This window comes from Panthera pardus, unplaced genomic scaffold (assembly GCF_024362965.1).
Source record: "Panthera pardus isolate Hobbes unplaced genomic scaffold, ASM2436296v1 HiC_scaffold_11, whole genome shotgun sequence".
NCBI lineage: Eukaryota > Metazoa > Chordata > Mammalia > Carnivora > Felidae > Panthera > Panthera pardus.
Genome location: NW_026526666.1, coordinates 60,713,992 through 60,734,728, shown reverse-complemented (window position 1 = coordinate 60,734,728; position 20,737 = coordinate 60,713,992). Strand labels below are relative to the sequence as shown.

At 46.5% G+C, this 20,737-nt stretch overlaps 1 protein-coding gene across 1 annotated transcript in view; it reads right to left on the bottom strand.

Annotated features, from left to right (window-relative positions):
- The window catches only part of C8B (complement C8 beta chain), a 37,574-nt gene extending 20,673 nt beyond the window's left edge, over positions 1-16,901 (bottom strand). Inside the window, exons 1-5 of the mRNA XM_019449147.2 lie at positions 16,719-16,901; positions 10,212-10,368; positions 6,754-6,895; positions 4,963-5,104; positions 2,257-2,389 (exon numbers count right to left, since the gene is read on the bottom strand). Of these exons, the coding sequence (XP_019304692.2) occupies positions 2,257-2,389; positions 4,963-5,104; positions 6,754-6,895; positions 10,212-10,368; positions 16,719-16,810 (666 nt within the window). The 5' untranslated portion in view covers positions 16,811-16,901. The remainder of the gene's footprint in view (positions 1-2,256; positions 2,390-4,962; positions 5,105-6,753; positions 6,896-10,211; positions 10,369-16,718) is intronic.
- Positions 16,902-20,737: the final 3,836 nt, after the last annotated feature.

Genomic DNA, 20,737 nt, shown 5'->3' with positions numbered 1-20,737 from the left:
CTCAACTAGAGCCTCTGGATACAGGAACCTCAGAGCCAACTGTGTGCCCAGCCCCAGGGCTCCTAATCCAGTAGGAGAGTCAGACTGTGGGTGATACTCAGAGGTGAGTGCGTGATTTGGGTTTCAACTGGCAGAAATGCAGGAGGGCGTTCTGGACTGGGGACTCGGCTTAGGCAAAGGCACACGGGTGGAAAAGAACAGGATGTACTCTACGAAGTAAAGGGATTCTAGGGTAGCTGACCACGAAGACGCAACAGTGAGGGGCAGGGACAGGGGTCGTGAGGGAATGTGCTGTCATCAAAACACTGAGGTTTCTGTATTACTTGGTCCGAAATTTGGACTCAATCCAAGATGAGCCAACATGGATGTAGCTGAGCCTCCAGAAGATCATTTTGGGACAGCACGGTGGTTGGACTGGAAGGGCTGAATCTGGAGTCAGAGAGACAGGCTGGTGAGAAGGTTGTAAGGGGAGAGCAGCTGACAGCTGATGAGGTGTGGTCAAAGGCGGCGCAGTGGGGACAAAGTGACAGGGGCAGGGAAGTGCCTCCCGGAGAACTTAGAACTGTTTGCTCAAAAATCAGTTCTCGTTCTGTGCCCAAGGTACTGCCTCGATGTCCTTGGAGGGACCAGTCCCAATGGTCTCTGCCCCCACATATTGGCTTCTGGTTGCCTGCAGTTCCCATAACACTAAGATGCTGAGGAAGGGAGCTGAGGTGAGTCCGACTGTGGCCTGGGGTAAGGTTGCTTGAGGTGGAACGCGCCCCTGCCATTTTCTAGTTGAGCAACCTTCGACAACAGGCTGAACCTCTGTATGCTCAATGTCTTTTTTTTAATTTTTTAAAAAAAAATTTTTTTAACGTTTATTTATTTTTGAGACAGAGAGAGACAGAGCATGAACGGGGGAGGGGCAGAGAGAGAGGGAGACACAGAATCGGAAGCAGGCTCCAGGCTCCGAGCCATCAGCCCAGAGCCCGATGCGGGGCTCGAACTCACGGACTGTGAGATGGTGACCTGAGTCGAAGTCAGACGCTTAACTGACCGAGCCACCCAGGTGCCCCTCTTTTTTTTTTTTTTAAGTTTATTTTTATTTATTTTGAGAGAGAGAGAGAGAGAGAGAGAGAGAGAGCAGGGGAGGGGGAGGGAAAGAGGGAGACAAACAGAATCCCAAGTAGGCTCTGTGCCGTCAGCCCAGCACCCGATGCAGGGCTTCAACCCACGAACTGTGAAATTATGACCTGAGCTGAGATCAAGGGTCGACGCTTAATGGACTGAGCCTCCCAGGCCCCCCTGCCTCAGTTTCTTCATGTGTCAAATAGAGACGATGTTTGTCCCTCCCATTGGACTTGTTCTGAGGATTGAGTCTGTATGGATACAACATCACACAGGGCCTGACACAGCACTCCAAAAGCACTGGCTATGCAGAGAGACTTACCATGTATGTCCTGCCAGGTCAGGGGCTATTTTAACTGGGATGGTAACTTAGCTGCTCTGAGATCCTCCCTTGAAGGTAGAGGCCCCAGGGGTGCCAGTGGGCACCGCGGGGGAGGTTGTGTTTGTCCATGGCTCATTTATTTTTATTTTTTCTTTTTCAGCCAATACGTACATGTGGAGAGAAGAAGGGGAGGAGGAGGAGGAGGAGGAGGAGGAGGAGAAGGTCGTAACCTAACCCTTGGAACTGCATAATTAATGACAGAGAACAAACTATGGGTTGACAGAGGGAGGTGGGGGGGGGATGGGCTAGATGGGTGATGGGTATTGAGTGCATTTGTTGGGATGAGCACTGGGTGTCACATGTAAGTGATGAATCAATGAATTCTACAATATTGCAGTGTATATTAACTAACTAAAATTTAGATTAAAAATAATAAAAAATGTGGGGTGTCTGGGTGGCTCAGCCGGGTAAGCATCTGACTCCGGCTCAGGTCATGATCTCATGGTCCATGGGTTCGAGCCCTACATTGGGCTCTGCGCTGACAGCTCAGAGCCTGGAGCCTGCTTTGGATTCTGTGTCTCCTTCTCTCTCTGCCCCTCCCCTGCCTGCTCATGCTCTGTCTCTCTCTCTCTCTCTCTTAAAAATAAATAAACATTAAAAAAATTAAAAAAAAAAAAAAAACAAAACTGAAGCTCGAAGAGAAAACAGCAATACATCCAAGCTGATGCAGCGGCTCACAGGGTTGGGCCTCAACTCTGTGCTAGCTGGCTCCTTAGTGTGCGTTCCCCCCGTTGCCCTGCAGTGGCTTCCTGCCTGCCACATACCTGTGGGGTGTAGCTTTCCACATTGTATGGCTTCCTAAATCTCGTGTTCAGTATGTAATGGGGGGAGCATCCACCGGCGTAATACCTGTGATCGAGGACGGGGCCCTCGAAGCTGTTTGTGAACAGATTGATCCTGCAGGGAAGGCATGGACAGGGGGAAGAGGTTAGGGTGATCAGTTTACGTTAGCTCAGCTGGCAGACCCTAATGAGTGGAACCGAAGCTCCTGGGTACAGTGTCCAAGAACCTGAGTATCTGGTCCAAACCAGCTTTTCAGCTTCCTGTGTGGCCCTTCTGGACCACAATCATATACCTAGTCCCAGCCACTGGGAGATGCTTGTTCCTCTTCCAATCCACTCTGCTCCTTCTCTGTTGGGTCAGTGCTGTTCCCTGTACCCAGAATGCCATTCCAGCCACTCACTGTTGTATCTCTTTTTTCCTTATCTTCTTTGTGGGAAGCCTTCACTATCATTTGCCATGCTAAGCTAGAGGCCCTCCTAAGACCCCTTGCTTGCCCCTCAAGTAGCTACTGTTCTCTATTTTCACAGTTACCTTATGAGAATGGTTTAGCAAAATAGATAAGAAAACAGACTCTGGAGTCAGATGCCTGGGGTCAAATCCCTGCTCTGCCATTTACTAGTAATGTGATCTCAGGCAAGCCAGCTTGCCTCTCTGTACCTTGGTCTCTGCATCTGTAAGATGGGGACAAGGAAAATTTATTCTTTTTTTTTTTTTTTTTATAAAGTGAAGTGAACCCCTTAACATGGTGTGGTTCTTTTTTTTATTTATTTTATTTTATTTTTTTTATTTTTGAGACATAGAGAGACAGAGCATGAATAGGGGAGGGGCAGAGAGAGAGGGAGACACAGAATCCGAAACAGGCTCCAGGCTCTGAGCTGTCAGCACAGAGCCCGATGCGGGGCTCGAACTCACGGAGTGTGAGATCATGACCTGAGCCGAAGTCGGACGCTTAACCGACTGAGCCACCCAGGCACCCCCAAGGAAAATTTATTCTTAATTTCTGTATGATCTCCATCACGAGACACCAAATAATTGTCATTTGCTGAGACAGACTATGTTTAGACTATGTCTAGAAACAGAGCAGGGTGTGACTCCACATACGGATCACCTTCTATAGCATCCCCCCGCCCCCCAATCCCTGGGCAGTAGATATTACTGTGTGTAGTTAGAAGGGATGAAAATCAGTGTGTAGCCTTATTTCTCCCTGCCTCCTAAGGCAGGCTTCCGTTCCTGACCAGCTCTGATGACTACTGAAAGCTCTTTTCTTGTTGAAAGGAGCTCTGTGTTCTCTCAGCCTCTGTGCACTGGCCTCAGTTCTGTTCCTAACAGAATTGTCATAGGCTCTCTTTGCTGTGACAGAGGTCCACGCATCATAAGAACACCTAAGTGTTTATTTTCTTTAACCAACGCAATGTGGTGCTCACTTTGCGGAGGCGACTCTTCTTATCGATTTACACGTATTGGCTCATGTAATCCTTAAGAAGATTAATCCTTGAGATAGCTATCATGGTGATGATGTCCACTTTACGGAGCAGGGAAGTAAGGCACAGAGGGTAACTGACCTGCCCGAGTTCTCACTGCCAGCCTGTGTCCTTCCCCCACACAAGCTGCCGCCTACTGGCTTGTCCTCAATAATCATATTAGCTTATTTGATCCTCACAGAACTTGAGAGAAAGTTATTATTCACTGCTTGCTACAGATGACAAAACTGAAGCCCCACATAGATACGTGCCTCACCGGAGGTCCCACGACCAGCGAGCTGTCATTCTGTCCCCTCCTACAGGGTCCAGTCTGGCCCTACTGCTGGCTTGCAATGCCTACTCGGTCACCCTCTTAGCCCTGTGACCCCTAGGAACTCTCTTAACTTTTGCAGACCTCAGTTTCCTTATTGAGGAGGCGGGGACTATAATAACCAGCTTATAAAGTGGTGCTGAGAGCAAGTCTTCCTCGCGTGAGAAGTCTCTTTCCTTAATGACAACCTTTGGGGAGCGAGATTTGATTTTTTGTGTGTGTGGTTTTTTTTTAATTTTTTTTTAACGTTTATTTATTTTTGAGACAGAGAGAGACAGAGCATGAACAGGGGAGGGTCAGAGAGAGGGAGACACAGAATCTGAAGCAGGCTCCAGGCTCTGAGCTGTCAGCACAGAGCCCGACGCGGGGCTCGAACTCACGGACCGTGAGATCATGACCCGGGCTGAAGTTGGACGCATAACCGACCGAGCCACCCAGGCGCCCTCAGAAACCCACTTTTTCACTAACTACTTAGGAGCCTACCCCCTGGGTCAGGCCCTATGCTGGGGCCTAGAGCTAGAGAAGCAGCTAAACCTCCCCCGCAAGTTGTCAGTAGGATTCAGAGGTAATGCACGGAGCACAGTCACACGGCAGGTGCTGAGTAAACATGCACCCCCAGCCCTGGTGTGAGGCCCGTGTGGTCTCCGAGCACAGCTCCGTCTCTGGTGTTCCTGACCCAGCCCTCTGCACGGCCCGTGTCTAGCCACAGGACATGTCCCTGGAGCTCCCCGGAGCTGTGTTCAGAGAGTAGCTACAAGCATCCACTTATATGACGTCTTTTTTTTTTGGAAAAGAAGAAAGGAGCCACTGTGTTAATATCAGCTCCCTTCCTCTCCTCCAGAATTTCACTGAATTCTGTGCTGTCCCATCTACACAACAGAAGGACAGTAACTCACCCACTGGCCAGACGGCCAATTGCCCAGTACTGGTCCATTTCATGCTGACATTTTTTATAAATCCTCCTACAGTTGGCTTCATCTGACTGGTCTCCACAGTCGTTGTCCCCGTTGCAGAGAAGCCTGCGGTTTACACACCTCCCTGGAAGGAGAAAGGGTGTTACCCTTAGGCACGTGGCTGCCGAGAGGGAAACGACGGGGATGAGCACCTACTACGTGCCAGATATTTGGCTGGGCCTTTATCTGGTGTAAACACTTTATTCCCCCAAAGAGGCCAGTGTTGTATTTCTGAACCCACTTTGAGGGGAGGTTATTAAGGGTGGGGAAAAGGGAAGTGTCTATGTGGCCGGGGTCGAAGTGGCCAGACCGGAGGCAAATCTATACTTCTCTCCCTGAGGCTGGTGAGGAGAGGTGGGTTTGGTGGGTCCTGTGGGTAGCACTAGCTGTGTGACCTTCCACGGGCTACCTAACCTGCCTCGATCTTCTTGTCTCTAAAACAGGGAAGTCATCTCCCCTTCCCTTCCAGGGTTGTTGGCACTTTTGCTTCCTTTGAATGCTTTCCCCTCTGACTTGACTCCCTTTCTTGTTTGCATATTCTTAGGGGTTAAGCCTATAAGACAGGTGACCCTGTTTCCTTAGAGATGTCTGATCATTTTTAACCAATATCAAAAGCAGAAGAATTCAATTTGGTCTTCAAATGTTTCTTACAAGGCACTTAAACTAAAGCCTGCCTGAATGACCATTACGGTTCTGGTCGGAATCATGGAACACTGTCCATAATGAGTCCATGGACACACTATAAAAGTCTTTCAGATTTATTAGACAGAATTCTTGCATTTGCAATAAGCCCTGGAAATCGCTCTGAAAATCTCTAACCCGTTCTTGAAAAATCCTGAAGCACGCCCGGTCCACATGGGTACAGGGAACGTAGAGAGGTTGCAATTCCCATCTAGATCATCTTGGGTCAAAATACTCTTACGTTTGCTGGGGAAGTGGCGAAATAGAGAGACATGTGCTTGCTTGAATTAACTAGATGTGAGTTGAAAAGACAAGTGTTTACTTAGTTCTGCAGTAGATGAGTATTGTACGCTCCTCCCTTCGTTCCTTTAATCAAAACTTTTTACTGACTCTCATGCATTAGGGGTTCCGCTATACTTGGTTATGCAGAAATGCAAACGTCAAGAGCTACTTCTGCAAACATTTTTCAGAGGTAAGTGGTCTAAACACCCGATGGAACGGCTGTAGGCTTTCCATGTTGTCCTCAGCCCCAGGCCTCTGAGAGAGCCAGCAGGGCTCAGAGTCTGCAAAGAGCTTTCATTCCCACTGTGTCACCTGATGCTTCTAGTATGCTTGTAAGGTATTAACGTCACTTCCGATTTTCTGTTAAGAGAACCGACATGCAGAAAGGCTAAGTGACTTCTCCTAGGTCACAAAGTCAAAATAAGACCTGGCTCGAGGTTTCTGATCCCAGCACATGTACGTGTTTTTGTTGTCCTTAATGCCTGTGAATGTGATTTGCATTTCCAAATTTCTAACTGCCGCTTTTCTACTTGGCTGCTGCGTGATCTTGGGCAAGTAACTTCCCCAAGTCTTAATTTGTCAATTTGTAAAATGGGGATAATATTGATGCCTATTTTATAGGGCTGTTTTTGTGAAATAATACACGGGAAGAGAGGACAAGGAGGGCTCCCGGCCTGACCCATGACCCTGACCTTGAGCAGCAGGTAATGGCCAATGCCCCCATCACCCCGTTTGCTAGATATCCCCTCCCACTCCTGCATCCCTTTATACCTGTCTGTGCACACACAAAGCCTTCACATTGCACTTGATTTCTGCATGGTCTGCTGGTAACACAGTCTTCAACTTCCTTGTCAGAGAAGTTACATGGTTCCCCATTGAACTGAGAGGGCCGGAGCAAGTAGGCATGTCTGTACTGTGGCAGAGAGGAGGAAGGTGAACCAAGGGCGGAGCCTCAGGGACCTCGGGAACTGAGGGATATACACTGAAGGGTCCATGTTGCAAGTGCCTGTTTGCTCGACTATTTCAACTAGACTCTGAGCTCTCTGAGGGCAGAGACCTGGCCTTTGATCTCTGCAGCTGCCGCGATCAATAAAGATTTGCTGAATGTGGGAAAAGCTCGGGCTTCAGAGTCAAAAGGTATTAAGTAGACTGATGTGGCCAGTTCAGTAACACAACACCACAATCTCTCAGCTTGATTACTCCAATGGGTTGATTCAATTATTCTCATTTACTCACTATCTTATAAATCAAAAAGCAAGCACATTGGAGACACATCTGACTCTGATACTTTCTAGTTACGTGATGTTGGCAAGTTACTTAACCTCTGTGATCTCAATTTGGTAACCTATGAAATAGGGGTAATGAATTAACCTAAATGTACGGTTATGGAGTTTCAACTATATAGAGGATCTAAATATGAAATCTCATGTTGTCCGGTACCTAGTAGGCACACAATTTCTTGTACTTATTTTTCTTTATTGTTATCACTTTTAAATTCCCGTTGGTTGACATATAGTGGTATTTTTCTTTATTTTTAATCTTTACCAGGCAATATTTCTCTATCTCTAACTTCCTATTCGTTTATTCCAGAAATATTGGATTTCCAAAACACTGAGCCACTCGATGTTGAACAAGGTCGGTATTGATGCTTGCTTGGTTCTTTTTTAATCGAAGTACAGGTGACACAGTGTTACATTAGTTTAGGGTGCACAACACGGTGATTCCACAGCTCTGTACATTATGCTGTGCTCACCGCAAGTGCACCATACTACAAGATGACAATACCATTGACTATATTCCCCAGGCTGTACCTCCATCCCCATGACTTATTCACTCCATAAGGGCTTGCTTGTGTGTTTCTAATCATAATCGTGCCCTCTGGCCTGCCCTCAAGGAGGTCGCTGCAGATGGTGGGGGTGGTGATGGTGAGCGCCAGGCAGGGACAACGCAGTGTGATGGCCGCCATATTGAGGAAGGGCACAGTGCTCTGTGAATTGATAGAGGCCTCACTGATACAAACTTGGGAGCCAGTAAGTGACAAGCGAGCTGAGGTTCCAAAGGTGAAACGAGGTGTCAGGCAAACAGGAAGAGGCGGCGTGAGGAGGGCAGAGAAGAGTAATCTGTGGGGAGAAAGTTACTCTACCAAACCTGAGAGACTAGCAAGAGCGTGCCTTGTTCCAGAAAACAAAAAGATGTTCATCTTGGCCAGAGAGAAGAATACAGGAGGGCGGTGGCCAGAGCTGGACAGGGAGACATAGCCAGGGGCAAGTAAGGGAGGGCTCCCCAGGTCTCAGGTTAGATCTAGTATTTTACTATGAGGCAATGAGAAACAATTATAGGGGGGAAAGTGATCCCATCTGGGTGGCTTCCAAACACTAGTTGTAGGCAAGAGTTTGGTGCGACAAAATCATACAAGCCAGGGTAGCAGGCCCTTTGCAGAATGACATGTTAACCAACCATAGTTATTATTTGTATGGCATCTGGACACCCCTCCCCACCTCTTCCTGCCAAAAAAAAAAAAAAAAAAATACAGACAACCATTCACCCATGCTCCTTTGCATGGGACCCCAGAGGGTCTTTTGTCCTGGAAGGCAGAGACTGGCAGGACAGGGATGAGGTCTGCAAAGAAGATTGTTAGAAGACCAGCCCCAGGCACCAAAGACAAAATGGGATTGAGGGGTGTGGAAATGATGGGAGAGAGGCATCTCAAAATTCCGGTTGAAAGGTTTTGATAACCCTGCAGCCAGTGACCCTGCAGAGAGTGATGATGTCCACTGAGGGCCAGTGCGTAACAAACTCTGAGTGAAGAGTGCTGGCTGGCTGGCTGGCTCATGCTGAGTCTTCCTGGTTTATGCTGCAGATGAAACAATTGTACAGATAATTGGATCAATGCTGATAATTTCAGCAATAAAGCTCACTTTGGGAACTGAATGATCCTGCTTGGCTCTCCACAAAGATCCAGTTAACTGTGTAAATGTCCTGGGTCCACTTTTACAGCCTCGTTAGGGTCTTAGCCCGTGGCTGCTTTGATATCCTGAGGAGCTGGGGAAATGGCAACCCTTTTCTTTTTTCTCTCACATCCCTTTTCTTCTCACAGGGTTCTCACACAACCCTTTTCTTTTCTCTTTTCTCTCAGCTCTCTGTTCTCAGAGCTGGGATCCCGTGTCAGCCCTCGTATGACAGGGGAACCTGAAGCACAAATACGGCAGGGACTATGGTGGTTTTTGTTTGTTTATTTGTTCGTTCGTTCGTTTGTTTGTGGGACAACACTAGACAAGAAGCCAGCAGCCCAAATTCAAGGCCTTTATCTGCTGCTAGGTGAACCTGACAAACCGCCTGCTCTGAGTCTCTGTTTACCTATTTGCCTAACAGAAAGTGCAACTGCTCCCTTCCCTTCCTTATGGAGGTGCCAGAAAATATCACACGATCAAACAATACCTATTTATGGCGCTCTTGTTATGTTCCAGAAATTGGCCTACATTGTAGGTACAGAATTGAATAAACCTTCAACAGCTTACCACTTAATGGAAAGGTAAGTAATTAAGGAAAAGTAAATGACAGGAAGGACAGGGAGCTATTACAGGTGTTGGAAGGTTGGCTATCTAATAGCACATAGGGCTGAGAAGTCAACGAAGGGCTCCAAAGAGGTAGCCTGTAGGCAGAGTTTCAAATAATGAGTAGGTGTTCGCCAGCAATGCAAGTGGGAAAGGTCACTCCAGCCTCAGAAAGCAGCATGAATAAAGGCAGAGAGAGAGTGTGAAATGGTCAGAGAGAGACAAGTGTTCTGTGGGCCAGAGTGGGGGATGCCTTATGGAGATGTCGGCCAGGTCAACGTCATGGGGGCCTTGAAGACCGTGAGTCTGGATCTGATCTCAAGAGCCATGTGTAGACTTTGAACGGGTTTCAAGCTGGGAAAAGACAGGCCACGCTTGCATTTTCAATAGCTCCCCTGGTTGTACCATGAAGATGGACTGAAAGAGCAAGTTTGGAAGCAGGAAGTCTGATTAGGAAGCTATAACCTGAGCAAGGATAAGTATGCTAGGCAAGTAGCCGGAAGGTTGAAGAAAGGATCTACTACGTGGAAACACTGAGGAACAGACTTCATCAAGTGAGCCAATGTTCAATGAGATCCTACTATGTGCCAGGCACTGTCAGCAGTGCCTTCACCACTCTTGCTGAGAGTTAGGGCTTCTGGAAGCTTAGAGCTCCCCCAAGGCCAGAGTACTTACCCTTTTCTTCTGACAGGGATCACACGTGGTCCAGGAGGACCAGCTGGAAAGTTCACAATCAATAGGCATCAGTGAGACATCCACATTCCGTGTGTGTCTGCTCTTGGCGAGGCTCTCATTGACTGCATTTGACTCAAGAGACTGTGGCCTTTCACCTCTAAATGGCCATCATGAGAGAACAGAATCAAGTGTCAAAAAAGAATTAAGTATGCACACAACCACCTACCCATCCGTTCAATATATATATATATATATATATATATATATATATATATATATATATATATATATTTGCTCATTTGTGTGAGGCTATTAGTTTATCATTCAAGTATAGGTTAATTCATCCAGCAAACAGTTATCGAACACCCATAAGTGCCTTCCATTTTGGCCAGCTATCGTCGAAAGAGTACCGAACTCAAGAGCAGAAGACAGTCCATCGGCACCTGGGGGATCTGACTTGCCTTTTCGACCTGTGTGAGTTCCACTTGTCTCATCCATGTAATGGGAGAATCATGCCTCCCTCCCAAGGCTATTCCTGGGATTCACTGACAAAGTACACGTGAGAGCACTTTATGAATGCTAAACTGCTACAGATAAGCAGGGAATACAACCACAGCTAGATGTACGACTGGAAGCAATTCCTTCCTCACCGGGGGCCTCTGTGTTATGCCCAGGGAAAGGAGAGGTTTGGACTAGATGGTCTTTAAGGCACTCTCCCATGTTAAGAGTCCATGAAACATTTGCTGAGAACGAACAACATTCAGGGTACTGTGCTACAGGGGATACAGGGAAATATAAAACATAGGTTCTGCCTTCTGGAGCTAACGTCTATCTTAGAACAGGAGAAGAGAAACATGTCTCATATCTTAGCTCTTTGGGACTCATCCACTAGGCAAGGTTTGTAAGCACGCAGGCTCCAGGGCCAGAGTTTGCCTTAGGACGTCACTGTAGTGTGGAGGCTGGGCCAGGGTGAGGAGAGCCTGGAGGTGGGACAAGCAGGCAGGAGGCTCATGCAGTAGCATCAATGAGTGATGTGAACTTGAACCATGGCAATGTCTAGGGGAGAGCACATGGCGGGGGGCGGGGGGCAGGTATACGAGATGTTGCTCCAGTGGAACGGATAGAAAATGAGAGGAAGAGGTTAGACAGGAAGGGGTTCAGGTTGATGCTTAGTTCTAGTTTGCGTGTGTGCATGAGTGGGGGACACAGGAGCAAAAGAGCTTGTTGGAGAGGATGTGGGCAGGCATGCTGAGTCCCAGGTGCTCACGGAACACCTATGTAGAGGATTCAGCAACTAGTTCCTAAGTGGGTTTGGTACTCCGAAGAGAGATTTTCGCTAGAGATACGGAGCTGATCCTGAGAAGCTATGGGAAAGCATAAGACTGTTATTGAGAGGAGAAGCAGGCCAGACAGAAGTCCTTGAGGGACAGCAACACCACCAGCAGTCCAAGAGAGAATGGTGCCCTGCCAGTCCAGAGCAGACAGAGCACATAAGGGGATGTAGGTGAGGGCAGGGCGGGTGGGTGGAAGGGGCAGACAGTGTCGCATCTACAGAGCTGTCAAACAACATGAACTATGTGTAGAAAGTAAGGTGACGCTTTTTGTGGAGTTCCTGGCATTCGGTGGGATATTCAGTAAAAGAGTGGATAAACAAACGTGGTATTGAATCTGTCTAGGCCTCCAGTTAACTCCGTGTGTAACACGACGGGTGAGGGGGGTGGGAGGGAGGGGAGAGTAGGTGATGGGTATTGAAGAGGGCATCTTTTGGGATGAGCACTGGGTGTTGTATGGAAACCAATTTGACAATAAATTTCATATATTAAAAAAATAAATAATAAATAAATTTAAAAAATCAAAAAACAAAACAAAACAAACAAACAAAAAAAACCATGATGGGTGCATTTAGATTTTACCCTTCCTCCACCGGCGAGAACATAATCTTGCAACCTGTGTTCCTTTTCAAGGCAAAAGAGATGAGAAAGAAAAACAAAGATTTTCTGAGCACCCAGGACATGTCAAGCTCCGTGTGAGGTGTTTTACCTGGGCCATCTCCTTGAATCCTCAAGGCAATGCGAGAGGACATTGCCACTTGGGCAGATGAGGGAAATGACTGAAAGTCACGTAGCTGGTATGCAGTGGTCCTGGGGGTCTGAGCTGAGGTCTGTTGGACTCTAATGCCTCTTTATCCATTTCCCCCATGCTGCCTGGAAGGGTGCCAGGAACAGCATCCACTCTACCAGTGCCCTCTGTCTCTATGCAAGGTCTCTTTCATCTCTGTGTCCAAGATTGAGTCATTAGGGAGAGCATCACACAGTTTCCACTGTCTCAAATACATAGTACATCACTCCAGACAAGGGCATTAACAATACATTCTCACTTGGCAAAAGTCCTAAAAAGAGGATAATATTAACTACAGTGAAATCCATCTCCAAAACCGCCCCAGAGACCAGCAAAAATCAATTGCCTAGTAAAGTTGGATCTTTAAGGAAAGGTCAAAGACTCTCCTGGAAACCACAGGTGGATACTTTTAAAATGGTTACTTGAGGCAGGATGCTGCACCCCAGGAGCGGGGCTCAGAATGTGTTCTTATATCTACTAATTTGCTGGGGTTTGACAAAACAATATTGTCTGTGATTCGGCTTCTCCTAAGTATATATTTGACAGCTCGGCAGGGTACCCTCTTCCTGTTTCAACTAAGAAACGGTTACATTGTGTTTTTAGCAACCATCAAGGCAATTCTGGGCACAGTTGAGACTGAGTTGGATGGGTAATGTACACGCACTGTATTAAGAGTCACAATTATTTTCTTCTCTTAGATTTGAAAGCCTGTTAATAGGCGAGATGATCGTTTACAGAAGGAACTTGGTAAAAAGTAGTTATAGCCACCAGGTCTCTCATTTTTGCACCCCATTTTCATTATGGAGGTGGCAGTATAATGAAGTAATCAGCTGAATAAATAGTATGTTTGTAAATTACATCAGTTAGGATGTGTGTGGTTTATTAGTACTACAAAATGCAAATTGGAAAGAAAGGCTGGCATTAAATTGCATCTTTAAATCCTGGCCTCTGTGTAGGGATACAGCACATTCATTTCATGCCCACGGATTTTTACGGAAACAGACCAGATGGACCTTTTGACCAACTGAAATGACTCTGTCATTCAAAATCCTCTCTATGTTTTTAAACATGCCTGGAGAAGTACAGAAAGTAAAATAATAAACACTCATGTAGTCATAACCCATGATTGGCAATTATTAACATTTTGGTATATTTCCTTCAATTTTTTTTTTAATAGAAAATAACCCTATACATTACACATCTGCATTGGATACCAGCCCCAGATACATTTCCCTCTCCTCCTTCTCAGAGGGAACTATTGTCGGGGATTTACATGTATCCCTTGAGCCCTTTAAATATTTTTACATATTATATACGCACAACATATAACATTGTATCTGTGTGCTTTACTCATACTATACATATTATTGTGCAACTTGCTTTTGTCAATCAATGCTCTACTTCTGAGCCCTCTCCATGTTGATTCATAAAGAGATCTAGTTCATTTCTTTACCTCTGATGTCCCATCAGAGGACATAAGTTGCATTCAATGTTTTCTTTTTCTTTTTGAAAGACATTTATATTTTCCCAATGTTTTGCCATTGCAAAGAACGCTACAATAAATATGCTTCTACAAGTCCTTGTAACATATCCCTCTACATAAGGAATGGCAAGGATGTGCCTTTCCTTGAGGTGTACAGAATGCAATTGCCAACATCAGGATATATTTCACTGGGTTCCTGTCTCCTACTCTCTTTCTAACAGGAGTTTCTGATCAAAATAAAGATGGATCCATCGAGGAAGGCAGGATTAGGTCAGCAGTAAATTGCAAGCCATCAACTTATAGAGATGGGGTGTGTCAATATATTTTGGCTTTCTGTAGAAATGCCCTGACACAACAACTCTCTGTCACACACAATTTGTTAGGCAGCTACATTCCCTTTGCAAATAGCATCCTTCCTCTTTGCTGGAAGAGGCAGCTTCTGGGTGGCAGATTTTCAATTTCTCCTCTCTCTGTCATTTGCTGTTGTAGACATGAAATTTAAAGCAACATCTCAAGGCAACAAATGTGTGGCCCAGAGATAGAGAAATGACATGGGGGCCCAGCACGTCAGATACACAATGCAGCTGGAGAGGGGATAATGCATTTGAGAGGCAGGATAGTACAGGGATACAAAGGAGCTCTGGAACCAGAAAAAAAACAAAACAAAACAAAACAAAACAAAACAAAACAAAACAAAAAACAATTGGATTTGAATCCATATTCTGTTACATAGTAAGTGAGTAGCTTTGTGACATTTACCTTATCTACCAATCTTAGTTTCCCTCTCTGTAACACCGTAAGCAATAAAACTTACCTCCAATAGCTGTGAGGGCTTAGAGCTAATGCATCCAAGTGGCTGGTACAGAGCAGCGATAAATAAACAATAGGTCTTAGGACGATGTGATTATTTCATCTGATATGATTATAAGAACTAAACAAAAACCTTTCTTGGGAGCTAACATGAGGGAGGTCTCAGTTTCTCCTGTGCCAGAACTGAAGGCTGTTCATCCACTTCAAGTATGGAACTCAAATACCTGCTGTGTTCAGGACCGCCCACTGGAACTCACGGGTAGAGGCCAGAACACCAAACCTGGTGGGGGTTTGAGACTGACAACATGAGTGAGTCTCTTCTCCTCTCTGAGGACCCTTTTGCTTTTCTAACATAGTGTGAATAAGAGATAATATCCATCTCATGGCATGGCTGGAGGATTAAACAAGACACTCTACTTATCTACCACGCCTACCTCCACTTTCCATGTCGGAGTGAACTTCCGAATATATAAATATGATCGTGCTGCTCCTTGGCTTAGAACCCTGCAATGGCTCCCCATTGCTAGAGGGTAAGGTTCAAGGTCCTTAGCTCCCACCCTAGTACTCCTCCACTCCACCCACTCTGATCCTGCTGACTCCCACTTGATCTCGTCTTTGCTAGTGCCTCGCCTTGGCCCGTGCTCGAGGCCTCCTGAAATAGACTTGAAGCTTCAGGAACAAGCCAGGCTTCTCGTATTTCCATGCCTTTGTCTATGATGCTTCCTTTGCCTTGAACACTCCCCACTCCCTGGGCCATTTGGCGAACATCTATTCTTATATAAAGATTCAGCTCAAATACCATCCTTTTCTAGAAGACTTTCCAGACTTACTGAATGCCCAGTAGAGCTGGTCACTCCCTCTCTTGCTTCTCACCTGTCCCTGTATCATCTCTTGCAACTGTACCTAGAGTGTGTGCCCACATGGTGGCTTTTTCCATGAGAACACAAGCTCTCTGTGTCTTACTCATCTCTGTATCCTTAGAGCCTGACAAGGGGTCTTGCAAAGGGGTCACTCCTATTTGCAGGGGGTCGGGTTGCTATGAGCCCCTTCAACCTCCATTCCAGACACATATCCCTGGATCTTTAACCCTTCTCTGTGTATACATAGAACAAGCATATAAGGCAGGCCTTGGCAGCTTGGTTCTTCGTGGGGCCAAGTTGAGATTCTTGATAATCATAATAGCTATTATTTGTTGAGTGCCCAATGGGTAGTGAACCTCTCCGTTCTGGTCTTAGGGGTGGTGCCCAGTGGCAGCTGAGTGGTGGGAAGAGGTGAGACCGGGGGTTGTGTCCAATGGGCACTGGTACTCCTCACATTAAGTGGGAGGTTGTGCTCAGACAGCATTTATGGAATCAACAAAAGGAATGGCACAAACAGCCCTTCTTCCCACAGGGAAGGCCTGCTCACAAGGAGGCCTGGGATACCTGAGCATTTCAGCATCATGGAAGGGCTTCTCACGTACCAGGAGGATCTCCTAATTGCCAAGTCACTGGCACATCTTTCACCGGAGCCCACGTTTGAGCTTTCACTAAGATATTTTCTTTAGCCTGCCTTGTATCCTATTAACAATACCAAAAATAATGAAGTAAATCAGTTAGAACTTAACTGCTGGGAACATACAGGAGTGTGTGTGTGTGTGTGTGTGTGTGTGTGTGAGAGAGAGAGAGAGAGAGAGAGACAGAGAGAGAGAGAGAGAGAACCTGAGAACCCACAGAATTTGGGTTGATGAGCAGGTAGAGTGGGTCCCACTCAGACATTAAAGTCACTGATGTGAATTGGCTCTTTTTTCCATACATGACAGGCCTTCTTTTGCGCAAAGAAGCTTTGTTCAGAACACAGAACAAGTATCCTATTCTCAGCGTGACAAAATACATTTAAACATGTCAGTTTCTCAGGGGAACTTGTGTTGAAGTCAGACGCTTGGTTCCATAATAATCTGAAGACAGTTGTTGATATTATTTTATCAAATGCATGCAAATTGCTCGAGGAGATGCTCCTTATTCAATAGATGCACGACAAAGAGGCGGTCAGCATTTTGTGGCTTCGTACTCCCTGTCACATTATTGACTGGCGAATCACTTGTCACCATCACTTACCTGGAGCCGGGCAAACTGAGGCAGCCGAGGGCAGCAGAGAGAAGAATCAGTTCTGATGGTGTCCTCCGAGCCCACGGCACCGATATCTTCATTGTCTCTACGTGATGGAGCTTCAGCTGAGGCTCCGAGGTCCATGAAAAGTCTGCACAGGGAGCTTCTGTCCCCACAGAACAAACAGTTCAGCAAAGTAAACAGAAAGCCAGTGGTGCCTGGAAACCCCTTAGACTTTGCACGGACAGAACCGTGCCTATGACCTCAGACACCAATGAGAACGTGGAAAACTATGCAGCACACGACACAGACTATCCGGGGAAGCAGCCGAGAGGACAGGCTGTCAGTGGGGACCGTCGGCTCTAGGTCCAGACTGCCTGGGTTCAAATCCTTTCTCTGCTTTGTCACCTTTGGCAAGTCACTTTACCTCTAGGCCTCGGTTTCCTCGCTTGCAAGGTGGTGAGGTTTACGGAAAGTAACCTAAGTAAGGCGACGAGGACAGGCCCATGGGAAACACTCGCACGTGGGAGCTATTACTACGAAGTGGAAGGCAGCGTGGGAAGTCAAACCAAGCTTTGCGTTTTGCCTCTTTCTAGCCGTGTGACTTTGAGCAAGTCAATGAGGGGCCGCTGAGCTCTAGAACCTGTCTACCCGAGTTAGAATTCTCTTGGTATGTTTCACTAGTTGTGTGACCTGTGGCAAATCATTAACCTCTGGGAGCCTCTTTCCTCATCTATAAAACGAGAATAATAGTGCCCAACTCACAAGGCTGATGTGAAGACCAAATCAACTGAAATATTTAAAACACTTTGAAGGGTGCCTGGCACGTTCTACGTGCCCTCTCTGTAAGTGACCTGCTATCTTTTATTGACTTTCTCTGATTCTGTTCCCTCGTCCACGAAATTTGGAGAGTTAGGCTTACCCGTCACTCAGGGTTGGGAGAGTCACTGGGCTACTAACTGTGAAAGTGCTTCATAAATAGGCATCGTAAAAGCAATAACTGTAGGGGCACCTGAGTGGCTCCGTTGGTTAAGCATTCCACTCTTGATTTCGGCTCAGGTCATGATCTCACAGTTTGTGGGATTGAGACGTCGGGCTCTGTGCTGACAGTGAGGAGCCTGCTTGGGATTCTCTCTCTCTCTCTCTCTCTCTCTCTCTTTGCCCCTCTCCTGCCTGTGTGCTCTCTTTCTCTCTCAAAACAAACAAATACACTTAAAAAAAAATAACTGTGAAAGAGTAATTATCCAAATCTGTGTTGTTTGTTATTATGTAACTTACATGGAACTTCACCACGGTTTGGGGAAAAACAGAGAGCTTTCCTGACCTTGCCAGAAAGTGTACTAGGTGATTGGTAGTGGTAGATTGAACATGCGTCTCCCATATTTGCTAGTGACCCTACAAAACCCCACGTGGTAGCAACCTGAAAAGAGTTCAGTCAACACCATTGCCTTCCACCTACCATGTCTCCCACATTGCAGGTCAGAGGGACTCTCTCTTTCCTCTAGGGGTGAACACAGCAAAGGCAGGTGCCACTCATGTATGGTGAATAAACTTGAGTCTGGAAGAGGGATTTTCCTTCGACTTTTCATTATTCCGAGTAGCACGCCCATTGCTGTGCCATTTTGATGTGGTGTCCCCCTTAAACGGGATTAAAGGAAAATGTCACATGAGACTCTCTTGCAAGGGCGTAATCCAAGCAAATGTTCAACTCATTACATCTAGAAATGATTCCCAGAGGACCCGTGACTGGGTGTCGGATGGACGTGTTCACATTTTCAGTTCCGGCTGACACAGTGTCAGCCCCACTTCTCAGCTGGAGACGGCACGTGCCGTCCCTGTGGTGGGGGGCGCTGGCGTGGGGTTGGAGGAAGCATAGCACAGACTCAAAGGCAATGTGCAAGTGGCCAAGGATCCCAAACACACCTCTCTGCAAACCACCACTGACTCCTCAGAATCAACAAATTAAAGTCCAAACTGCACTAACCTTGCATTTATGAAACCAACCTGCAGGGCATTAAGGGCTGTATAAACATGGCGGAAGACGGTCCTGTTGCTGTTAATGCTGCAGGTGTAGACGAGGGGACCCGGGGTGGGGGGAGGCAGCAGGCAGCTTGGCGATGCGTTGGGAGGAAGACTGCATAGCATTTCCTTAAACAAGCGACCTCATTTCTCTGTTTTCTATTCTGAAAAATGGAGATAACAACTCATCAAGGTTATTCTGGGGAGTGGATATAGAACACATTAAGCCCTTAACCTAGCTCCCCTCATAGGGTGGAGTACTCTTGAGTGTCAGCCGGCACCCCATCCTGCCACATGTGCCAGAGGGGCCGGGCTAGGGCTGAGAAGGCAGATAAGCAAGAGCGGCAAGGGGATGGATGGAAGGCCATGGAGGGCGGCCATCCCTTCGCGTTAATTGGGCCCAGAACACAGAACACAAACTCTGCTGTCAGACCATCCTGTGTGCATCCCAGTTATCATTATCCCAAGCACAAGGCACTATCTCACTGCTGTCCCAAAGGATGCAGCGACCTGAACTTTGCCACAATTGATTGTGGTAGTTAATCATTTGTAAACAAGCAGAAAATTGCATTTCAAGAAAGATCCATGTTCTCTCGCGCACCTGCGTGCGTTTAAGAGAAGCCACATCCTTGCAAGACAAGGCTCCCCTTCCACCTCCTCAACCCGATGGACTCATGGAGGACCCTGCAATTTTTAGCGGCCAGTTACATGAATGACTCAGGTGCTCTCTCGCCAGATTTTTTGCGCATGCTGTTCTCTCTACCCAGAATATGTGCCACTTGGTTAAACAGAATTCGTTGTTTGTGTTTCATACTAACGTTACCTTCCCAAATGACTCTCCTGGGGTCCTTTGCCCCCTGGTGGCTTACAGTGCTGCTCACCTGAGGTTATGCCAGGAGGATGGCAGCCTCAGGCAGCAATGATAAAACAGATTTTTTGTGGGGAGTTCTTAGCAATTTAACAGGCTTTCCCATATGTCATCTTGTTTGATCTTGACGATAAGCTAATAACTGTCATTCTCCATGCCTCTGACATGGGGTTCCATAACTGAGTCCATGAGGAAACCTACGATCAGGTATGGATTTTATGTTGTTATTTTTTTGTTTTTTTCCTGACTCCCAAAGTCTTCTGTTTGTAATTCCAAGGCTTTACCCTCCTTTTAGAAGTTCCAGGATGGATTCAGGTATAGCACAATTATCACACCTCACCACTCTCTGGCCATAGCTCTCTTCTCTAAGAGTAGGTTTTAGAAAATGATCATATGTCTCCAGGCCTTTAAATTGTACAAAGAAACTCATAACTGTACGCCTATGGATCCACCAAGAGTTCATTGTTTCTTTCAGTCTTTGATAACTAATTTTCTATCCTCCATTTCCATAATTAATCCCACACATTTTAGGTTTTGTTATGGCAATACTCTCCCCCTGGTACCTATTTTTGTATTAGTTAGCTTTTGCTGCATAACAAAAATTCCTAAACTTAGTAGTCATTTACTAACTCAAAATTCTTTGGGTTATCAAATAGGTCTGGGCTAAGCTGGGTCATTCTGCTGGTCTTGCTGGGTTCACTCATGCAACCTCAGCCAGTTGGTGGGTTGGGAGGGGGCTGGCTGATACAGCATTGCCTTGTCTACTTGAGGATTCATTCTGTCTGTCTATCAGTGCTGACTGTTGACTGAAGCGATGGGGTCAGTGGGCCACAGTTCTCCAAACAGACTCAGTCTTCTTCACGGTGATTTCATGGTTCCAAAGAACAGCAAGAAAGGACAGGCTCCAAGGCAGAAGTGCCTTTTAAGCCTCTGCTTGAATCATGTTTCTTAATGTCCCACTGGCCAAAGCAATGGCCAAACCCACACTCAAGAGACAGAGACACAAATCATACCTACTGATAGAAGGAACAGCAGAGTCCCTTTGCAAAGGGGTGTGCGAATAAGGTTGCAAGGAATTTGTGGGTATTTTGGGATTTACCACAGATATGCGCCATTTTCACAAAAGCAGTTAAAGCTCAGT